The sequence below is a fragment of the Triturus cristatus genome, chromosome 12 (assembly GCF_964204655.1).
Source record: "Triturus cristatus chromosome 12, aTriCri1.1, whole genome shotgun sequence".
NCBI classification, from domain to species: Eukaryota; Metazoa; Chordata; class Amphibia; order Caudata; family Salamandridae; genus Triturus; species Triturus cristatus.
In genome coordinates, this window is record NC_140595.1 from 107,061,038 (window position 1) to 107,084,619 (window position 23,582).

General features: G+C 48.5%; 1 protein-coding gene across 1 annotated transcript in view; it reads right to left on the reverse strand.

Annotated features, from left to right (window-relative positions):
* LOC146772766 (rho guanine nucleotide exchange factor 11-like) overlaps positions 1-23,582 on the reverse strand; it is a 288,100-nt gene that overhangs the window by 141,223 nt on the left and 123,295 nt on the right. Inside the window, 1 exon segment of the mRNA XM_085637030.1 lies at positions 12,646-12,813. Coding sequence (XP_085493156.1) covers positions 12,646-12,813 — 168 coding nt within the window.

Consider the following 23,582-nt stretch of genomic DNA (forward strand, 5'->3'; position numbering starts at 1 on the left):
TTGCCTTTGTGTTGTTTTGTTTAACATAATTTTCTGTATCATCTTTCTTTTTCCTCACCTAGATTGATTGGTGTATTCCTCTCCATCCCATACGGTTCGTCTTATTCATCTTCCGTCCTGGTGCAGTTTGTTCTCCTGGCTTGGGAGGTCATTCTTGTCGAATCCTTCCATAACCCCATTATCATCTTCTTTTCCCCCCCCTCAGGTATGTTTCTTTCAGTCATCCTATTTGGATATGTACTGTCTCTTCTTGTACTTCCTTTCTCTCGCCCTTTCCCCTCTTTCCTTTCTCTTTCTTTTAATGTACCTTTCGACTCTCTTTTTTCTCGTTCTTTTTTCTCATGTATCAATTGGCATTCTTTTCTTATTTCTTGCTTTCATGGCTTTTCTTTTTTGCTTACAATTTTACTGTTTTTACTTTCAAAGTTATTTCATGGAATATGAAAGGTTTTGTTAACCCGATTAAGCGAAAGAGAATCCTTTCCCACCTAGCTTCCTATAATCCTGATTTAGTCCTTTTACAAGAAACCCATCTTTCTGATGCTGAATCGCTTAAGCTGAAAAGAGGCTGGGTGGGAACGGTCTTATTCTCCCCTTCATCTAATAAAAAGAATGGTGTTGCTATTTTATGTCACCAGAACCTAAAATGTAAAGTTCTTTCCCAAGATACCAATACTGAAGGCCGATGGGTACTAGTTAAGTTATTAATCAACTCTGTATCTCTGACTGTATTCAATGTCTATGGCCCTACCCACCCTGATTGCAATTTTTGGCCTTTAAATACTTCGAAATGTTTTCAGCACAGTGATACCATGTTTATCTTAGGAGGTGATTGTAATCAGATTGTTGATCCGTTTCTTGACTGCAAATCTTCTGCTCGCTTTACACCTCACAAATCACATACACAATTTCTAGACACTATTTCTAAGTCACATCTCATTGACTCATGGAGACTTTCCCATCCTGACACTCTAGACTACTCCTTCTTTTCACCCCCCCATGCCTCTCTTTCTCGGATTGATTACATCTTCCTTTCTCAATCTCTTTCTCAAAATCTCCTATCTTCTTCTATTGAGCCCATAGTTATCTCAGACCATGCTCCTATTGTCACGACCCTTGATCTTCTTCCTCCACATCCCAAATCTTCTCGCTGGCGATTTAATAACTCCCTTCTCATGGATCCTCTTTTTTCTTCTTTTTTTTTCTCCTTTGCTACAGAATTCTTTTTACTCAATTCTGACCCCTCTTTAGCTCCTCATGTTATCTGGGATTCTTTTAAGGCAACCGCACGTGGCTTTGTAATGGACTTTGTTTCCAAAAAAAAGAAGCACTTCCTTAATAAACAGAAAGACTTGTTGGCTCATATTAAATCCTTAGAGCACAAATTCTATACTTCCTCTAACAATTCTGTTTTGCCAGACCTCATACGTGCCAAACTTGATTTCAACAAAACTACTACCGATAATGCCTCTTCAATCTTACTTCGGAGCAGCGCTCATTACTATGGGGGTCGCAATAAATCGGGTAAACTTTTAGCTAGTTACCTCAAATCTCATAAGGAGCGTAATTGCATAGATTCTATTTACTCTACAGATAATCTTCTCTTACACAAAGAACAGGCAGGATATACTTACCCAATTCCAGCTTTTCTACCAGTCTCTTTATACTCCTGAATCTCCTCCCTCTGTCTCTCTTATTCACTCCTATTTCGATAGACTCCCTACCCCCTCCCCCTCTCATCTCAACTTTCTTGGTCTTGAGCATGATCTCTCCATTACTGAACTTGACAGCGCTTTAAAGACTCTTACTAAAGGTAAATTCCAGGGTCCTGATGGCTTCTCTGTGGAATTTTATATGCATTTTTCTGACCTCCTACTTCCTAAACTTCTCACACTCTTCCAATCCTTCTTTATCTCCGGCTGGTACTTTCCACGAGGCTACGATCTGCCTTATACCCAAGGAAGGTCGTGACCCTCAATTCTGTAAGAATTACCAACCAATATCTTTAGTTAATGTGGACTATAAATTATTTGCTAAACTACTCGCTTTACGTTTAGATCCTCTTCTGCCCCATCTCATTGGCAAGGAACAGTGTGGTTTTGTTAAGGGCAGACTTACTTCGGATAACTCTCGCCTTTTCCTCAATGTCCTAAATAAGGTCCCATCTCTTTCCATCCCTTTAGCTGCTATCTCTGTCGATGCTGAGAAAGCGTTTGACAGAGTGGACTGGTCCTTTTTGTTCGCCGCTTTGCGGTGGCATGGCTTTGGCCCTAATTTCATTTCTCTCATTTCTTTACTTTATTCAGCCCCCAAAGCGTCTGTTTTAGTCAATGGTCATCTATCCCCTTATTTCCCCCTCCAACGTGGGGTTCGCCAAGGATGTCCTTTGTCTCCATTACTTTTTGTTCTTGCCCTTGAGCCATTTCTTACGTCTATTCGGAATAATATATCTATTTCTGGTTTTCCTTATGGCAAAACCCATTTGAAACTCTCTGCATATGCAGATGATATTCTCTTATTTATTTCCGATCCTGAAAAATCCATTCCCGCCCTATTACGTAATAGGCCCCTAAGTTTCCTGTTGTCAATGATGATCCTTACTTGAAGGGCTCATGTAGACTTTACTAAAATGATTTTCCCAGAATTCACTAGGGATGTGACAAAAGATCAGGGAACTGTCAGATTTTTATTTCTCGTACCTGAGACGATGGGCCAAATATGTTTACTATCTTTCATTCTGGCTGCATATGATAGTGGCTCCCATTGGTCTGTTAGGAATATCTGCCAGGGCTTAGCCGTAGCAGCCTTATAATGCTTCCTCAGGCCGGGAATTAGTACTTGGTCTCTGGGCTTCTTCCCTAGTGCAATCCTTAATTCACGGTTAGCTACTGTGCAATCATGGTCAAACCATCCCTGCAATTTCTTCAGAGGTCATTGAAGGCACCCACTATACAGGTGCCGATTCCGATCCTGGCAAAACCGGGTACGAACCGTCGGTCGGAGCGTTTTCTCCGTCCGACTCGTACCCGGGAAAAAAACATTACAAACATGCAAGTACGATTCGCACGGAAACACCATTTCCGTACGAATCGTAAAAAACACCGACCGACGAAAATATACATACAAATGTGATCCGGGAAAGCGCCGACGTGACGTCGGGACGCATTCAGGCTGCGTTTCACGAACCAGGAAGTACGATTCGAACCGACAGCAGTCCGGACGGCAATATTTTTACGGCACCCAAAAAGTGCCGGAAAAGCGAAGTACGCCGCGATGCGAGCGGAATTGGGGGCCCGGTACGCGCCGTACCCCCCCCAGCCCCCCGTATGTATTAGGGGTGGGCGGAATTTGCGTAATCGCGTTATGCAAATCTCCGCGAAACGGTAAAAATATCCGCGAACACGCAGAAATTCCGCGAACACGCGGAATTGCTTGTTCGCGATACTTTTTCCCTGTTCGCGATCGCTGTTTGCGTGCTCGGGGTGAAATATCTCGCGAACACGCATATTGAGAACGCGAACAAGCAAAAAATTGCGCGAAGTCGCGGAAAGCAGATTTTTGGGCAATTTCGCGTTCTCCGCGGAACGCGAAATTACCCAAATTCCGCAAATTCCGTGAACGGAACGGAATTTGCCGCCCAGGCCTAGTATGTATGCGCCCCCCCAGCCCCCCGTATGTACGCGCCGTCCCCCCCCAGCCCCCCGTATGTATGCGACGTACCCCCCCAGTCCCCCGTATGTATGCGCCGTTCCCCCCCAGCCCCCCGTATGTACGCGCCGTCCCCCCCAGCCCCCGTATGTACGCACCGTATCCCCCCAGCCCCCGTATGTACACGCCGTACCCCCCCAGCCCCCCGTATGTATGCACTGTCCCCCGCAGCCCCCCATACGTACGCGCCGTACCCCCCCCAGCCCCCATAGGTACGCGCCGTCCCCCCCAGCCCCCCGTATGTATGCGCCGTACCCCCCCGCCCCCCGTATGTACGCACCGTCCCCCCCAGCCCCCCGTATGTACGCGCCATACCCCCCCAGGCCCCGTATGTACACGCCGTACCCCCCCAGCCCCCCGTATGTACGTGCCGTCCCCCCAGCCCCCCGTATGTATGCACCGTCCCCCCAGCCCTCCGTATGTACGCGCCGTACCCCCCCAGCCCCCCGTATGTACGCGCCGTCCCACCCAGCCCCCCGTATGTACGCGCCGTACCCCCCCCAGCCCCCTGTATGTACGCGCCGTCCCCCCCAGCCCCCCGTATGCACGCGCCGTACCCCCCTCAGCCCCCCGTATGTACGCGCCGTCCCCCCCAGCCCCCCATATGTACACGCCATACCCCCCCGCCCCCCGTATGTACGCGCAGTCCCCCCCAGCCCCCCGTATTTTCGCGCCGTACCCCAAGCCCCCCCGTGGATGGACGCGCCGTACCCCCAGCCCCCTCCGTGTATGTCCGGTGCGGACCCCCACCCCCGAATGTGCAGAGCGTACCCCACCCCCGTATGTACGGAGCGTACCCCCACCCCCATATGTACGGAGCATACCCCCACCCCCGAATGTAAGGAGCGTACCCCCAACCCCGTATGTACGGAGCATACCCCCACCCCCGTATGTACGGTGCGGACCCCCACCCCCCATATGTACACGCCGTACCCCCCCCAGCCCCCCGTATGTACGTGCCGTTCCCCCCCCAGCCCCCCGTATGTACACGCCGTACCCCCCAGCCCCCGTATGTACTTGCCGTCCCCCCCCAGCCCCCCGTATGTACGCGCCGTCCCCCCCAGCCCCCTGTATGTATGCGTCATACCCCCCCAGCCCCCCGTATGTACGCGCCATCCGCCCCCAGCCCCCCGTATGTACGCGCCGTCCCCCCAGCCCCCCCGTATGTACGCACTGTACCCCCCAGCCCCCCATATGTATGCGCCGTTCCCCCCCAGCCCCCCGTATGTACGCGCCATACCCCCCCAGCCCCCCGTATGTACGCGCCGTCCCCCCAGCCCCCCGTATGTACACGCCGCCCCCCCAGCCCCCCGTATGTACGCACCGTACCCCCCCAGCCCCCCATATGTACGCGCCGTCCCCCCCAGCCCCCCGTATGTACGCGCCATACTCCCCCAGCCCCCCGTATGTACGCGCCGTCCCCCCCAGCCCCCCGTATGTACACTCCGCCCCCCCAGCCCGCCGTATGTACGCGCCGTCCCCCCCCAGCCCCCCGTATGTACGCGCCGTACCCCCCCAGCCCCCCATATGTACGCGCCGTACCCCCCCAGCCCCCCGTATGTACGCACTGTACCCCCCCAGCCCCCCGTATGTACGCACTGTCCCCCCCCAGCCCCCTGTATGTATGCGCCGTACCCCCAGCCCCCCCCGCGGATGGACGCGCCGTACCCCCAGCCCCCCTCCATGTATGTCCGGTGCGGACCCCCACCCCCGAATGTACGGAGCGTACCCCACCCCCGTATGTACGGAGCATACCCCCACCCCCGAATGTACGGAGCATACCCCCACCCCCGTATGTACGGAGCGTACCCCCACCCCCGTATGTACGGTGTGGACCCCCACCCCAAATGTACAGAGCGTACCCCCACTCCCGTATGTACGGAGCGTACCCGCACCCCTGTATGTCCGGTGCAGACCCCCACCCTCGAATGTATGGAGCGTACCCCCACCCCCATATGTACGGAGCGTACCCCCACCCCCATATGTATGGTGCGGACCCCCACCCCCGAATGTATGGAGCGTACCCCCACCCCCGTATGTACGGAGCGTACCCCCACCCCCGAATGTACGGAGCATACCCCCACCCCCGTATGTACGGAGCATACCCCCACCCCCGTATGTACGGTGCGGACCCCCACCCCCGAATGTACGGTGCGTACCCCCACCCCCATATGTACGGAGCGTACCCCCACCCCCATATGTCCAGTGCGGACCCCCACCCCCGAATGTACGGAGCGTACCCCCACCCCCGTATGTACGGAGCGTACCCCACCCCCGTATGTACAGTGCGGACCCCCACCCCCGAATGTACGGAGCGTACCCCCACCCCCGAATGTATGAAGCGTACCCCCACCCCCGTATGTACGGAGCGTACCCCCACCCCCGTATGTACGGAGCGTACCCCCACCCCTGAATGTACAGAGCGTACCCCCACCCCCGTATGTATGGAGCGTACCCCCACCCCCGTATGTACGGTGCGGACCCCCACCCCCGAATGTACGGTGTGGACCCCCAACTACTGGAGTGGGGGTCCGCACCGTACATACGGGGGTGGGGGTACGCTCCGTACTTACGGGGGTGGGGGTCCGCACTGGACATACACGGAGGGGGGCTGGGGGTACGGCGCGTCCATCCGTGGGGGGACTGGGGGGGACGGCGTGTATATACGGGGGGGCTGGGGGGGCAGCGCGTACATACGGGGGGCTGGGGGGGGACGGCACTTATGCGGGCACATGTCTCCATGGTTGCTATTGAGGTTCGCTCCGTGCGGTGTTTTTTCCATACGGTTGTACAATCGGACGGACGGGATGGATCGTACTTGCGCGCTCGGACTTCATTTTTCCGTTTCGTACGTAAAATCGGCTGGGGACGTGTCGGACAGTTTTTCCGACCCGAGGACGTGTGGGGGAATTTTCCCAATGCGATTCGTATGTATTTTTTCCCATGCGACTCGTACTTGCCAGTTTGTACGATACGATTCGTACGGAGAAAATTTTTCCAGGATCGGAATCGGCCCCACAGTTTGCATTATAATTTTCTGGTAGACAGACTTCCACCAAAGTCCAATTCTCTTTTATAATTTTGTCTTGGGTTCGGGCTGGATCACACATTCTCCAAATAAATTTTAAATTATCCGTAAAAAGTTTGAAAATCTTTTGCCCCTATCTCTGTCTCATACACTGCCCTGGGTGCCAAATACAAAGTGGCCTCGAGGCTGAAGTATCACATTTTATAGAGCAAATACTGAAAGGCTGCAAAGCAACAGCCAGAAGGCAGCGGGGACCCGAGACAGGGAAATAAAAATGAAATATTTTTTCCCAACGATAGTCAGCAGATTTTATCCAACTGAGGGTCATTTACCAACTCGTTCATTTAATGCAATGACTCCTGTAACCAGCATTTTCTTTACATCATTTTATTGTATGCAAGTACATGGAAAATAAAGAACACTGAGACATAAATACCCTTTGCGGAAATCCGATCCATCCGTCTCAAAAACGAGAATATCATACAAATGCAAAGCCATAGATACAAGCACAGCAGGCTACGTATATGTCAGGGCTCACTTGATGGACATCATGCTTATACACCAGTCATGCATCCTCAAGCACTCCCGATCACACAATGCAAACAACCATATACATATAAAGGAGCAGGCCAGAGTGCACTAAAATACTGCATAAACAATTCTCTTAATTCAAATATTTCTAACAGTGTATGTCGCTATTGTGGCTTCAGTGGATTTCTTCCTGAAAGCTGATGTGCAATATGTACTGTGTAAATTCATCCAGGCATATAATGCACACTTTTGGAATAAAAATTGAGTGTGGCTCTGCAGTCTTTGTACTACCCCAGGAGTGACCGGGCTGCATATAGGTGCCACTCTTGCATGTTGGCGCCAGTTGCTTCACTCTTTTCCGCACCCTCAGATAGAACAATTATTGGTGACAGTGTGCTGATCTCTAACTTGAAAAGTTCTACCTATGTTTCCTGTTCTGCCACTCCAGGAAGGATGAGGAAGACCCAGGTCAGGTCACCAGGGATTGGCTGTTGGCAAGTTGCCATGGTATCCCGCCTCATCTTTTCGCATGAGGCAGAACAGGAAACTTAAGTAAGGCAGAGGCTCAATGAAAGCCCATTTAGCTTTTCGACAAAGTGAACTGGAATGAAGACACGTGAGTGACAGACTTATGGGTCTACAAACACAAGAAAAACAACAGTTAGGGACCCATTGAAACTTGATTTTGGTCCTGACAAAAGCCTAGACCCTTAGGGGCAACACAGGCTGAAACCTGTTTGACAAACAATTTGTGATGTGAAGGACAATTTACACGTCCTTTGAACGTCATAACGCCTCCTTTTAATCTTACCGCTGTATACTTCGCCTTAGTTAAAAAATTGTTCTAAAATACAGGAAATAATTTTCGGAACAACACCACATGGATCCCACCAATACTTTCCCTAGGATGGAGGTACTCACCTAGGGAACTGAGCACCTAGGTGTGAAACCCAATGATGACAGCACCCAACAACACATCATAGTGGTGATAACTTTACACCACCCGTGACGAAGATTGGTTTAGGGTTTGGGACAATCCTGAATAATTCCAGACCCCATGGAACCTGCAGAGCTCGCTCTCCTTTGATTATGGATGCATTATGTATAGCATGTAAAATTGTCACAGATGATTAGCCTACACAAACCGTGTCAGGAAGAGAAAAGCGATCTTCTACCTTTGTCTTGAAGAAAGTAATACAACCTTGTTAGACGACTGTTATTGGCTGAAACATGTTGATATTAGATGTTGAAGTACATTTTATACTCTGAGGGCATCTTTTTACATTTTTAACCTTGCCAAAGGTAGCCTGAAAAATAGCAATCTACCAGAAGAATAGGAAAAACTTACAATTTTAACCTGAGATCCCTTTGTACCTTCAAAAAAGAGCTTCGCTAGTCAACAGCGTTGAGCCTACCCAAACACATTAGGGATATTGTGTGAGGGCCCAAGTACGAAGCATGCCACCAGTGGTACTGGTGGGTGAGGGTTGTTTTATAAATCCAACCAGGTATCCTCCACCCCTTTCTGTAAAAGAGGAACTAGAGAGGTTCAGGCACAAGAGTTCTCTGCAATGATATTGGTTCCTAAAACGTTGGAAGCTGAGTGACGCATCATCTTTCTCGTGACTCCCCATTTTTATTTGATATGCGATCCTTTTCATCATGTCCTGGGCGGTACGATGCCTATGCAAAGTCACACAATGCCACCAGCCAGCACGCGGGGGTCCAATCAATCAATCAATCAATCAATCAATCAGGAGTTATAAAGATTTTGTTTTCTGTTATCCGTAGTACATCGACATGACGGGGTTGGGAGATGGCGAGATAGTTCCACCGGTTAGTGCATCGGCTGCAAACCTCTCTAAAGCAATCTCTCTTGCTGAGGTCACAAGGGCACTAGGTTGTTGTCCTGGGTTCTCCTGGGGGACATGATCTGACAGGGGTATGTGTCATTCCCCTACCCACCAGGGCGGGATGGTTGAGTGACGTCACCAGACGCCACAAGCAGAGGCCAGGTTGGTCTTGTCACCTCTCCTCTCTGTTGGGTCGGTTCATATATGGCCAAGCCCGGCGTGAAGACAGACTTTGTCCTTCCTTTCTTCTCCTGGGTGAATCACTGCACCGGGCCACACATGAACCCTCACGGAGGAGAGATCGAATGTTATTTTACCTTTTGTTTTAACCGCCCTCTATGTTTAAAGGCACGAGCGCCGATTCAATATTTAAGGTTTCCCTTGAATGGGAGGAGGGCAGGGGCAGTGCTAATCAGTAGCAATAAAGCAGGCATTGAAACGGGTCTCTGCAAGGCCCTATTCAGAAGTCCTTCTTCACTTTCCATTGCAAAATACTGATCTCGTGCTGGACATGCGAGAACCCTTAGAAGTCGACGTCAATGGTGCAGATCCTATCACACTTCATAGGTTTGATTTGTACAATAACCTATTTCCCTTTTCCAGGTGCAATTCTGTAGTTTCGTTTTTCAAGTAACCAGGGCCACTGGAGTAATGCGATTCTGCGACTGTGGTGTTTTCCGCGTAGTTATTCATTTGCTGCACTTTTCACACACTTTCTCATCTCCTCCATAAATTGCAGATTTTAATCGAAAAAAAATTGTCTCTAGCTCAAACAGATAAAAGTTGCTGAGAACGCCATAGCAAGGGTCCCTGCTCAGTAGCAGACCCTTTGTCACACAGAGGGAGACCATCTTTCAGTTGCTAATAGCTGTATTTATGTTTTGACCTTGGATCCTTTAGTGTAAAAGTACAAAATAGTGAAGTATTACAGCTTCAAAATGTGCTACATCATGCCACATAATTTGCTTTCTCTTGCCACATAATGTAGTGATCCCTTCCACATAATTCTGGTGTCCCTGCTTATGACTTCTGTGCATTCTGCCAACCGAGACCTCATGTCTGGGTGGTTTCAAGTTGTTGCTGTTTGTTCAAGACTGGGCACGATTCACAGCTCTAGAGAGGAGTCTGAAGGCAGTGCCTGTCTTTCACAGTGCCTGGTAGTGGAGTTAGACTCATCCAATTATCGGCCTATGCTGAGAGCACAAAGCAATAAAGTATATTTGTCAATCGAAATTACCATTTTAGGTGAAAGTGCGTACAATTGGTACTCAAATACTGATGTGAAAATATTTGCACCAAAGGAAAAGAAATGCAGTGTCTCTGTGTATGTGTGTGTAAGAGAGGGGATGGGGGAGAGGAGGGAACAAAATAAACAATGCAGAAGGAGAAAATGAAAAGAAAAGGCAGAAGATGAAGAGTGAGGGATGTAAATGAAGACAGACTTCAGAGGATGATGTGAGGAGAAAAGAGTGTAAGCAACTAGCACAGTGGAAAGAGATGCGAAGGGAAGAATACTGATTTATATGATATTGAGTACAAATCTGTGCTAATAAGCACTGGCAAAGTCAAATGGTCTGTCATGTTTTATGTGTTTGTTCTGTGATGGTTTTGGGCTCACTAACATCAGAGACATTCAAATACTGATTGGGTGCACACCTGGAAAGCTTACGTTTCAGGCCACGTCCATAGTCCATAGTACATTACATTAACTCCTCTCTTATAAAAGATTTCAAATTACCTTTATTTGGTCACAACCAGTGCAGAGACCCCATCCATCTTTTTCATCACATGTAAAGCAGTAGCTCAATTGCAATGGCTTGTTTAAAAAAAGTACTACTTTGGCCTCTATTTTGCTGCACACTCATCAGCTATCAAACTACCTGTCAGTAGGCCCAAGAGATAGGTCAGTGAGATGAGCGTTCATCACTTGATCTGACTGGTTATTGGCAGGTTATTCTTTTACCCTAGCTAATGCCAACAATTAACCATGGGACATTGACCAATACATGTTTTGCGAAAGGATGCCAAGGGTGAATGGGGGCCCCTTTTTTTTTAGGGTGCCCAGGCCTATTTTTGATCCCAATTCGACCCTGCTCTTCTTCCTCTGTGTGCTGCATGCTTCACCCCTGTTTTGTCATCCCAAGAGCTTCTCATTAGTGCAGCTGAGATGGGTATTTTTAAGGGGGTTCATAGAAAGGAACGACTGTCTATATTGAAGGCTGTCTCGCCTTCAATGCAAACCTCTTTTGGTTTCTTTGACTATAAACGCTGGCGACACAGCCTTCATTATAGTCCTTCCGCACTTTCTGGCCACAGACACTAAAGACAGGCTATAATGCCGCTGACCGCGGCCCCCGCAGGGGGCTAATTGGCGGCCGGCGCCTTAGTGCCCCCGGGGCACCGGTCACCCCTCCCCACCCCCTCCCACGGGGGGGGGCAGGGACCGACCGGAGCCCCCCTCCACGGGCTGGCCGGAAGTGACGCGCAGTGCGTGTCACTTCCTGGCCCTGGTGTGAGGCGGAGGCTATTTAGCCTTCCCCCACCCTCCTGGCGACCTCTTTGTCGCCCACCTCGCCATTTTCCTCCCTACCGCTTACCTGGCGTTGGGTGGGGGGGTTTCTGAGCGTTGTAATGTTTTCCTTTTTCGTTGCAGGCGGAGTTACAGGGCGATCTGGAAGCAGGCCGGTACAAAGGGTACCTCTGCGCGGCACCATAGGGGGTGCCTGAGCCAAAACCGAGGAGCCTCAGGGGAGGGTCCCGGAAGCCGTGTCGGCGCCCCGCTTGTCCTGCGGGCGGTTGTGGGGCTGAACAACCGGGGGCTTGCTAAGCGACGCTCCGCCCCGAGAGGGGGGGCGTGAGTAGAAGTTACCAACGGCACGTGATCGTAGAAAGAATCACCTGGAGGGCAGCAACGGCGGGCATCGCTCCCGCGCTGTTCGGCTCATCAGGCGGGCAGGCGACCCAGTTGGTTGCCTGTCCTTGGATCGCCCGTAAGATAACCCACCCATTACATATTCTGGAATTATGTAATAAACCTGCAGCATTGTTACCCAACACCAACTGTCTTGTGTGTGTCATTTGGGTCACCTACTAGGGGGGAGGTGGGACAGCGGGGTGCCCCTGGGGGTACTATGACGCATCCATCGCCAATCAACCTTTATTTGACACAGAAACAAAAAGACGAATGTATCAAATGCATGGAGCCCTCACTGTAAAAAGCATTTTGTTACTCTTTTTGAGTTTATTGTTTGCATTTTTAATGTGTTAGCACACTAAATCAAGACCTATTGGCTGTGTCAATGATAGTTACTTCATGTCGTGGAGCTGCAACAGAGGGATGACAGGCTGGGTGTGTCCTATTGTGTGTGTGTGTGTGTGTGTGTGTGTGTGTGTTTGTGTGTGTGTGTGCGTGCGCGCGCGCGCGCACGTGCGTGTGTGTGTGTGTGTCTGTGTGTGCATGCGCGCACGGGCGTGTGTGTGTGTGTGTCAGACACTGTAGACAAGAGTTCTGAATGCCCAACATACCTGTAGCGACAGCGCGGACAAGCACGTAGTTCAGTCTTATTACAGGGCAAACAAGCTGTTTAGATTTGGATGGATCCGGAGCTGGTTTTCTGTGACACTTGAGCATAAGCTTGTCATCCTGTTTCTGCATCAGCACTAACAGATCTTCCAGTAGCAGCACATGCACATCTAAAGATGGAGAGACAATATAGACACAGAGACAAAAGAATAGTTTGCCATCAGATCTGGGATTATAAAAGAGCAAATCTGGAAAGATACAGACATGTACATTTACCCTGCTTGGCTATTTCAATAGCACACACAGCAATCAATCATATCTTTATATTAAATGAATAGGTGTGCATTCAACTGCAGATGTTCACTTTGCAGAGAAAGAGTGACAGGAAAACAAATCACTCATCAATGTGAGAGGAAGGTGCAGGATGGGCACGATGAAGAATGGGTGTTCACTTTGAGAGAGAAAAGCCAGGAAGCTGGCTCTGTATACACTATACCAAAGTAAGGTATAGTCTGTACAGAGTCCAGTGGATCCCCAAAGGTAGGCAGAGGTTGAAGTAGGGAGTACCTTACTCTCAATTTGTGGTAGCGTGTGCGAGCAGTAAGGCCTTATCAGAGGGTAGTGCTAAGCATTATTGTACAACTCAGACAAGAAATGATTTCACACACTCAAGGACTGAACTCGGACCAAATTGGTTTGTATAAAAATATTATTTAGTTATATTTATTTTCTAGAACCAAGGCAGGCCTGGTACAGGTAAGTATAAGTATACTTTGCAAGCATATGCAGTTTAAATACAGTTTGAATGCAGTGAATTAGTTACTGTAGAATCACTTTATATCTGCAGATAGTCAGGTTTACTTTGCAATCACTTTTCTTACACAGCCAGGTATCTCTAGATGCAAGGCTGGTGCACTTCCCGAGGGAAAGAAAAATGAGACAATACGTTTTGCAAAGTTATTACAGATTTGCAGTACTACTCATGAGCCACATTTAGGCCTTAGAAGGCAGAACTGGGTGTACGGATCTGTAGGTAAGTTACAGTCAAATGGGCACTCGACTCACACCACCAGCGGCACTTGGGCGGTGGGGTGCAGGGACCACACGTTAGCCAAGGGCTAAACACAGTGGTGGGATTTTAGACTGCGGTGAGCATGCCACCAGATTGGGAACAAAATCTCCTGGGGTCGAGGTCAGTGCTGTATGCCCAATGACCAACACAAGAACTACACCATCAGCAGCACAGGAGTGGCTGGGTGTAGGATGCAGTCTTGGCTGAGGCTGCAGATTCAGTTGCGGTTCCTTCAGAGTCGGTCAGCTGCTGTTGAGGAGAATGGGGCTTTGGGAGTCATCGTACAGTAACTGCAAGCATTTGGAGCTGGAGTTGGTCAGACGGTCACAGTTGCTCTTTCTGGTCCACTTCGGTTATGGAGTCGGTCAAGGTGTCGCCTTTGGTCGCGGTTGAGGGGACCTTCAGTTGTTGGATGCAGGTTTGATTTACGAGTTTGTTGAGGTTCAGGGGTCACTAGGATCCAGGCTAGGATCGCTTGGAGGACCTCCTTACGGTGTTGATTCACTCGGACTCGCGGCTCCGGAAGCAGAGTGGTGGAGACTCGCGGAGTTGGCCGGAGTCAGAGTCGGTTACTTTTGAGCAAGTCAATGCTCATGGGAGACAAAGTCCTTTTTAGTCCAAAGGCAGGGCAGATTCTCAGGGTTTACGAGGACTGCTGGCTGCAGGACACACCGAGGTTCTGTTGGAGGATTCTGAGGTCGGGGCAGGTCGGTAGGGCTGGGGCCAAGTCAGTTGATGTGATCCTCTTCTTCTCTCAAAACAGCTGTTCGGTCCTTCTTCTTTTCGGCTCTGATCTGAGGAGGCAAGGTTCAGGGTTTCCCCTAAATACTAAATTTAGGGTGTTACAGGTAGGTACAGGTCAGGACCAATTAGTCCCTTCCTTGGGTGGCCACACCTCCTATTATGCCACCTTCCAGTGGGAGGGGGAATAAGCCTCACTCTGGTTGGCTAGGTCCCCCATCTGCAAGATGGCAGGGACTGAGAGTTGATTTGATTTGATTTGTGAATTTATAAAGCGCACAATTGCTCATGTGCATCTTGGCGCTAAGTCGATGTAATGTCAAGGTCTGCCGGGGGATAGTGCTCTACCTAAGAAGTGAACGGCCAGGTTTTTACCTCTTTCCTGAATGTGAGCAGAGATATGCTGTTTTTGATTGTAATAGGGAGAAGGTTCCAGGTCTTGGCTGCCTGAAGCAGGAAGCTTCTCCCCCCCACCTAACTTGTTTAAATTTGGGCTTCACCTTACCTCCCCCACCTAAGGGGTGGGGTTGGCCAAGGTGGGCACACCACTCTTCTTAACTTTGTTTTCGCACTGATTCTCCCACCCAAGTTTTGGTTCAGAACCAGTTGGGGCTACTTGCTGGGAGCAGCAAATGGCTGGGGTAGCTCACAAAGGCGGCAGGCCTTTGAAGCTTCCCCTTCGTGGACCCTGCCCATCCTGGGGGAGGAGGCTTGGCACCTTGTCCCAGGATGTGCTTTGTTTCAGGACCCAGAGAGCAGCAGGCTTTCGACCCTGGGGTCCAGAAACATGTCTGGTGGTGGCAGCTGGGGAGCAGCTACTCAGCCAGGACACTAGAGTTAGCTTGTTTTTCAGGGGGCATCTCAAAGATGCCCTCTGAGTGCATTTTCATTAAATTCCACACTGGCATCAGAGTGGCTTAATGTGCTGAGACATTTGATACCAAATTTCCCAGTTTTCAGTAAAACCATTATGATGCTGTGGCATTCGTAATGACATACTCCCAGACCATATACTCTTTATGGCAATACTGCACATACAATGTCCAAGAATTGATTTAGCCACTGTAGGGGTAATAGGCTCATGCACCCGTACCCTCGCCACTGGTATAGTGCACTCAGCTAGAGGGGTGACTTATCTAGGCCAGGGCAGTGGGTTGTATGCATGGCACACAGGTATATGTGCCATGTCGACTCTTCACTTTGTTCTGCTCCAAAACACGCAGCCTGCAAGGGGAGTGTGTGTTTGTGAAGGTACAGGATCGCTAACGGTGGCACAATAAGTGCTGCAGCCCTTTGAGACCTTCCCTGGTCACAGTGCCCTTGGTACCTATGGTACCTCTTACAAGGGACTTACATGTGGCCAGAGAGGTGCCAATTGGGTTTTGCAACATTACAGGTTTAGGGAAGGAACATAGGCCCTGGGTACCTGGTTGGCAGGAGCCCGGGGCACACTTAGTCAAAATACATCAACATTTAGGCAAAAAGTGGGGGCAACCATGCAAAAAGGGTCACTTTCCTATACTTCCTAGTTTTCAATATTTGAGATTGTGTGCAAAGAGACCTTTTACACACACGTTCTGGGTAAAAGAATATATCCAAGATATTGTATAAATGGAAGATGACTTGCAACATTTATTGTCAGGGTTAACTACAAAAGCAAAGTGACCTTGATCTTTGTACCTGAAGACATTTTGGTCTGTCTCAGTTTGTGATCTTTTCCACATTTCTCTTAGCTTTGATTAGCTTGTACAGTTTCTTTCAACCCGTAGGAGGAGGTGAGGTTGTGTAGGATCTCCTTTAGATATCACATCTTACCACTTCTTCCTCAGTATTAGTGTAACATGCACAAGCCCATTTAGACTTTCCACTGACATCCACATGGTTTCGTTTATGATTTGCTTAAGTTTGCCACCGTAAAATACTAGTTCAGATCTAACAAATTCATTGAACTGCCCATATAAAATATTTTTGGTGTCCATAAATGGAAGACAATCATCAGGAAACCTTAAGAGAAACAGTAGCTCACTTCAACATCTCAAAATCCAGTAATGGATCAAAGTAAACAAGCATTGGCATAGCCAATAGGTCTCGCTTTTGGGACCTTATAAGTATTTAGTTATAAGTTATATAAGTATTTAGTTATGCAGCACAATATCCTTGGTGCAACAACATCAACTGTTGCATGGCTAAGCACTTATAAGGTCCCAAAGGCGAGACCTATTGGCTATGAAGTCAAGTCTCCCCTCACGGGCCAGGGAAGCCAGAGCCAAAAGTTGAAAGAGCAGCAGATGAACTTGCAACAACTAGACTCTGCTTCTTGCTGTCATGGGTAGAAGCACACAAACACTGCGCCAATGCAAGAGCCAGCATGCATTTTTGTATCGGGACACAGCCTGTGCACAATGGCACTTTGCAGTATGTTATATAATATGCCCCTTCTAGGCATCAGGACAAAAACCAGGGCACTGATTTTACAGTATGGTGCTGCTGACAGACTGTGGGTTCAACAAACCCCCACAGGCGAAAGAAATATGCTATTAGGTTTTAAGTAAAAAAAAATGTACTGTTTGAGTGTCTGCCTTCATGACAGGTCATCTCCCAGTTCAACAGTTTTAATTGTCCTGTGCATGAGAACCTTGAACCATAACACACACTAGTAACCCTTTTTCCGCAAAAAATCTCTGTATTGTAGCATTTCTGTAAACAAGACCTTCAGCCCTGAAGTGTGCGATTCCGATGACGTTGGTAGGCAAGGCTGGTCGAATCATAATGCATCCATTATCCTCGACGTAATGAATGGCCTTGAAGAGCCTTCATTCATTGGGGAATTCTCTAGTGTCATACATGGGGGTTTTGAATTCCCCAAATTGTTAGTGCATTGAATATCAAGTAACTTAAATGGTATGGCGAGTAAAGAAACGTGAGGCAAACCAACCAGAACAATATGAGACAACAAATCTGTATTCTGTGGGATGCACTCCACAGCAAATACGCCCTCCCCCCCCCCGCACCTCCACCAGCTAATTTTTCATTAATCACCACAAATTTCAGGCAGAATTCCTGGGTGTACGAAATGTAATCAAGACACTAGCATGTGCGGGTCACTCGGCGACACACATTCTCTGACAGTTTGCAATAATGAAATATAAACAGCTGGAACTCAGTCTGTGTGCTCCATTTCTATAAAAACAAGAACCAAAAACTGGCAAAAACACATCAGCCTTCGTTTTTGCCTGGAGAAAATGTTGTAGAAATGTGTCCTCTAACCTTGCCAAATTTCAGAGAGGTAGGAAGGAGTACATTGTCTGTATATACATTGTATATTTGAACATTTCTGAGTCGAAGGAGATGCACCTGCCAGGCCATTCACGAATCCACCTGCTAAAGCTTGTGGATGTGCCCTTCTATCTGACACGGGTCACTGGTGAAATAACGTAGACGGGCTGAATAGTCTAAGGGGCACTTTACGCTGAGTTTTTGTCACTTTCCTTAAAGTCACTCTTCTCGCTGATATGATCGCATCAGTTATGACAGAGACAACTTTGCATATTAGAAACGAGTGTTCTTTCTACCTCATGAAACGGTGGCCGCCGAGGCGCCATAAGCGGTGTAAACCAATGAAGGTGTGCAGAAGAAGGATCTTATATTCGAGTGATTCAGTTGTAGCTAACGTACACGTTTGCAAATTTCGCAGCGTAAGCTCCGGATATACTCTATACCCGTTTAAAGCAGTCCACAAACCACCGCATCTCGGCAACGGAACCTGCCCGGGGAGAATATCCCCCTCTGCGCCCTGGGGACAACTCTCCTGGAGGCGAAGAAGGTGCGGTACTCAAGCCCGATGCTGGCGCCAGCAACTCGTAATGTGACTTCAGGCTGACCCTGGGGATCACGAGCTGGCTGCAGGATAGCAGAGCAGAGTGAGCACAAACACAGGCAAGGAACGAAAACCACATGCTGAGAACCCACTACAATTAACGCATTAAGCTGTGCAGTTTTACGGAGTCAGTGAGCGTAGCACTCTTTCCAGTCCGTGCGTCCAATGCTTGTGGCAGTGTGTCGTCGTTGCGCGCACATACAAAGCAGGGCATGACATGTAAGCATTAGAGTCGGGTCAAACGCGACCCTACACCTGAAGAAAACAAGCATTGAAAGCATGCGCATGTAAGCATTTCTAGAGTCGGGTCAAACGCGACCCTACACCTGAAGAAAACAAGCATTGAAAGCGTGCGTCATCACGATCGCTCTGAAAGCGAAAGTGATCGCGATGACGCACGAGTTTTCAAAGTGCTGCTGGCGGCCGGCTGCGCACGTGCACGATCGCGTGAACGCAAGCGTTAGGCCAGCCAGCAGCACTTTGAAATTCCCACTTACAAAATGTCTCTTCGAGCCAGCGCAAGCGCTGGGGCTCAGCGAGACCTAAAAATGACTCCTAGATTCCTCTTTTCAACAAAGCCTTTGATAACAGTGATCACCAAATTTATTGAATGGGAGACCTGGTGTATGAGCGAAGGGAACTGTGTCCAAGAGGTGTATAGTGTTTCCTCTCTGCCAAACTTCATACGTCTGTGAATCAAAAGTTTGTGAAAGAACCAAAATTGTTGCTCATGGATAGATTTAGTGGGGAGCATTGTGGCATATGTGCCATCAATGTTTTCGTGAAGGCTACTAGTCAGTAATTGTTGTTAGCAGTTCACGGGGCTGAGGTCTGATGAATGAACTTATAATCCATAAGCAACATAGGTGACTTGAGTACTAGCATTGCTGTGAAGAGGAGCAAGGCCCTTTTTTAGCTAGACCGGAGAGAAACTGAAGGCATATAAAGAGTCTCTCTCTACAGTCTTCATGCAAGGGAGGCATTTTGAATGTTAGCAGCCTTCATCCGAGTATTCTTTCAGAAGAAGGGGAAAAAGAGAATTCATCTTGGGGTACTTTAGTATTGAAGTATTCTTTACATTAATATTTCTATATAACCAATTTTAATTTATGTTTGTAACACTACTGACTAGAAGGAAAATGTTACTTACATTGTTAGGATCTGTTCATAGCGTGCAGTGCTGTAGATTCACATCCTCTGCATACTTCTGCTGTCTAGTGTTTGGCTCTTGCTGTTGCACATTTTTCAGTCATGAGTTCTCAGTGAGGCCTCCACCTCTAGTAGTGACACGCATTGGCACCGACTTCATTGGTAGATTGGTTTCCACACAGTGGGTCAGAGTAGGTATGGAGTAGTGAGTAGGATAAGACAGTGGCCATGTGTGTAGTGTCAATCTTCATGTAGATTGAAGATATTTGTAGAAAACACTGGCTTCTTGGGAGGCAGGTGGGCGCAAGCAGATCTACAGCAATACATGCGATTAACCGATGCTTACAGGGAAAGGAGCAAAATCCATTCTTAGCATTTGTGCCCATAGATACACATGCTCTGCATGGACAGTAAAGCTGTACTATCCTATGTGGTGACTAGCCAGTGAATGGGGCAAAGGTCTGAAACAAAGTCTTTATGACACTCTGACCTTTCGTAGTCTGTAGCCATACCAGAATGTCTGTACAATAGTGCTTTGTTAAGATGCATGGATCGAACCAGGTAGCAGCCTTCCAAATAATGACACCCTATTTGCAGGCAGAGTGAGGCATGGGGAGGGCAGGTAGGTTTCTTTTTTTTTTTATATAACAATTTTATTGATAATAAATGGCACACATGTCAGGCAATACAGAGTTAGCAGTGGCAAGGCAGAGGATACAATAGGCTACATTACCAGTTATGCAGATTAAGAGGACACTTAACATGGTGTCTAGCCCGGTACCATGGCAGTCATAACAATGGTTCCCTCTTTCCAGAGATCAGAAACAATGGAGAGCAGGTGCGTATTGTTTACACTTTGGAGTAATAGGAGTAGCCACACGGTGGTTAGGACCGCTCCGCCCCATCCCATAGTTCCGCCAGTGTCCGCATCTCCCTTCTCAGTTCCACCGTGGGAGAAATGCATATGTCCCCTCGATATTTATTCCACTTTCCCCACTTACTATCCCACTTTTTGGGGCATTCATGCCCCTTGAACACCGTGCTTCAGTTACCATGGCATAGTCCGTGCTGGACGCCAAATCTCTCACCCGTGGCAGCACATTGGATCCCCACTTCTGAGCAATATTACATTTGGCTATGGTCCACCCCATAGTCGCCCATGATTGTTACATCTGGTTGAGGTCTGTGGCATCCTAAATATGAAGGAGGCAGACCTTGGGGGAGGGATGGATGGGTTTGCCAGAGGCCCTAGTAAGCTGCCGAGTGACATCTGTCCAATAAATTTGGATGTGAGGGCAGTCCCAGAGTATGTGCGTGAAGGTACCAGTCTGGTTGCAGCGTCGTAAACAAAGTGAGTTCAGTCTTCTACCCAGCCAAAACAATAGCGTTGCATCAAAGTAGACCCTGTGGAGAATCTTAAGCTGAATCAGTCGGAGTCTCAGTGGAATCGCCACCTCCCTAGGGGAAGCGAGCGCCTCCCACCAGTCATCGTCGTCCATCTCCCCCAGGTCACTCTCCCAACTTCCCCTCAATTTCAGCATAGGGTCCGTCCGGTTGTTTGCTAATTTTTTGTACGTGAGGGATATAGCTTTGCGATCCATGGGATCTAACAAAAAGCGATCTTCCAAGGGGGAGGAATATGGAAGGGGAGCATCCCCAGGGAGGGCTGAGTCAATTGCGTGGCTGATTTGTAAATATCTAAAGGTCTCCGAGGAGGCGAGGTGATATTTCGCTTGAAAGTCTGCAAACGTGGCCTTTTTACCCTTGAACCAGAGGTCCCCAACACTGGAAATCCCAATCAAGTCCCACTTATCAAACCCCAGGCATGCACTAAAATGGCCTAAGATGTCTGGTTTCCACAACGGGGTAGCCTTAGTAAGGCGGTTATGCCACCCCAGCTTACGCTGGACTTTGTGCCATACCTCCACCGTGCGAGCCGTGGGACCGGTCAACCGCAGTTTACGATAGTTCGTATAGAGTGCCCTGTTGTACCCCCCATTCCCCAGCAGCCAGTGGTCTGTCCGGAAATTAGGGTCGTCATGTGGACCGAATGCCCATCTGTTGATGGCTGCCAGCTGCGACGTCTGGTAGTAGGTAGGTTTCTTTTGGCTTTAAGGCAACAAATATAAATACATTTAACAACCTACCAGGCTATCCGTGGCTTAGGAATGGAATGGCCTTTCTAAGGGAGTGTAAAGCAACAAAAACCTGTTGTGTTTTGCAAAAATACTTCGTCCTATCTCTATAATACATGAAAGCAAACTTGACATCAAGTGTGTGAAGGGATCTCTCTGGTTCCGAGAAACGCTGGGGTAAGAAGACCGGAAGCTCAAGTGTCTGGTTAAGTTGGAAAGAGGAGACCATCCTTACAGTTGGTTCTAAGGACCACCCTGTCATTGTGTACCTGGACAAAAAGCTCTAGTAGTGAGAGGGATTATAGTTAACTTACACCGTTGAGTGATGTTATGGCTACTAAAAAGGCGACCTTCCAGGAAAGAAACTGGAAAATATAAGAATGCAGTGGCTTGAAGGGCAGACCTATCATTATGTTGATCAGACTAGTGCAGGTGGCGCTCTAGGGGGGCTGATACATTTAAAGCCCTTCATTAAGGCTTTTAGAATAGGGGTCTTGAATAGAACATGTTCCATATTCTGTATTTATGCAGCAATAGCTTCTAGGTGCAAGGCGGCAAAGAGGTCTATATCTGAGGTACCACGCTCGCCAAACATACGTGAGTAGGGCTGGTGGGTGGAGTTCCCACTCATGGTCTTGTTGCTGCATCCTGCTGAGCAAGTCTGCAAAGTCGCTATCCACTGCCAGAGGAACTCTGCCTGGAGACACACAAGGTGGAAATTGCCCAGTGCCAAATTCACTGAGCTAGTGCTGATAGTTGAGGAGAGTGTGTTTCACCTTGTATTTGCATGTAAAACAAGGCAGTCATGTTATCAGTTCACAAAAACACCACCTTGCCCTGAATGTCCAGTACATCAGCTTTGAGGGCTAGATGTATGGAGAAAAGTTCAAGATGTTTTATATTAAGAGCATGATGAGGTAGGCACAGATTATAGATTGTCATGTTGTTCAAATGTACTTACGAACTGTCGAGAGATGAGGCTGTGGTAATGGTCAACTGTGGTACCTGGTCTGCGAAGGGCCTGCCACACAAAAGATTGTTGTTGTTGCACCACTGCAGAGATAAATGGGTGCAGGCCCTTATCAACACTAGATCCTCTCAGTGACCCTCGGATTCTAGCCGTTGTGCCAGGAGGCATCAATATTTGCACTGTGAAAGGACAGAGTGGCTGAACAAGAGGCAGTAGCTGTTGGAATACAGCTACCCTTTGCTCGCTTCAGTGGGCTTTAACCGAGACTGCATTGAGGATTGACCAAAGAAAGTATTAGACCTGAAGTGGTTGTAGGTGGGACTTGGTGGCATAGACTGTAAAACCTACTTGGTGAAGCAGGAAGATTGCACCTTGGGTGCTGACTCAGCAGTCTTATCGGCTTACAGTCTTGATCAACCAGTCATCAAAGAAGAGGAAAAGGTGAGTCCACTCCCTTCTGAGATGAGCAGCTACCACAGAAAGACATTTCGTGAAAACTCTTGGGGCTGTGGTGACTCCAAAGGGCACCACTTTGAACTAGTAGCTCTAACCTTGAAGCTGAGGTAGCATTGATGGGCCGGAGGGATGGGGGTGAAAGTAGGCACCCTTTAGGTCTAGTGGGCCATAAAGTGCCCTGGCTAAAGCAGGGGGATTACATACTATAGGATGATCATATGGAAATGTTCTGAGAGGATGTATCTGCTGAGAGGCCTAAGCTCAAAGACGCCTGAGGAAGTTGTCGTTGTGGGGTATGAGAAAGTACAGGGTTTAAAAACCCTTGCTCGATGTTGAGGGGCATTGACTCTATGGTCCGTTTGAGTAGAGCAAAGTGTGCTGGATTGATGGTGTATGTGTGCGAGGAGGGATGTTTGGTAGGGTTGACATGAGCTCAGGGCAGTAGCAGTACTTAATGATGGATAGAACTCACTGTTCTGTGGTCTCCAAAGGGGTAGATATCCCTAAAGCTTCCTCCCAACAGGTGTAGTGGGATTGGG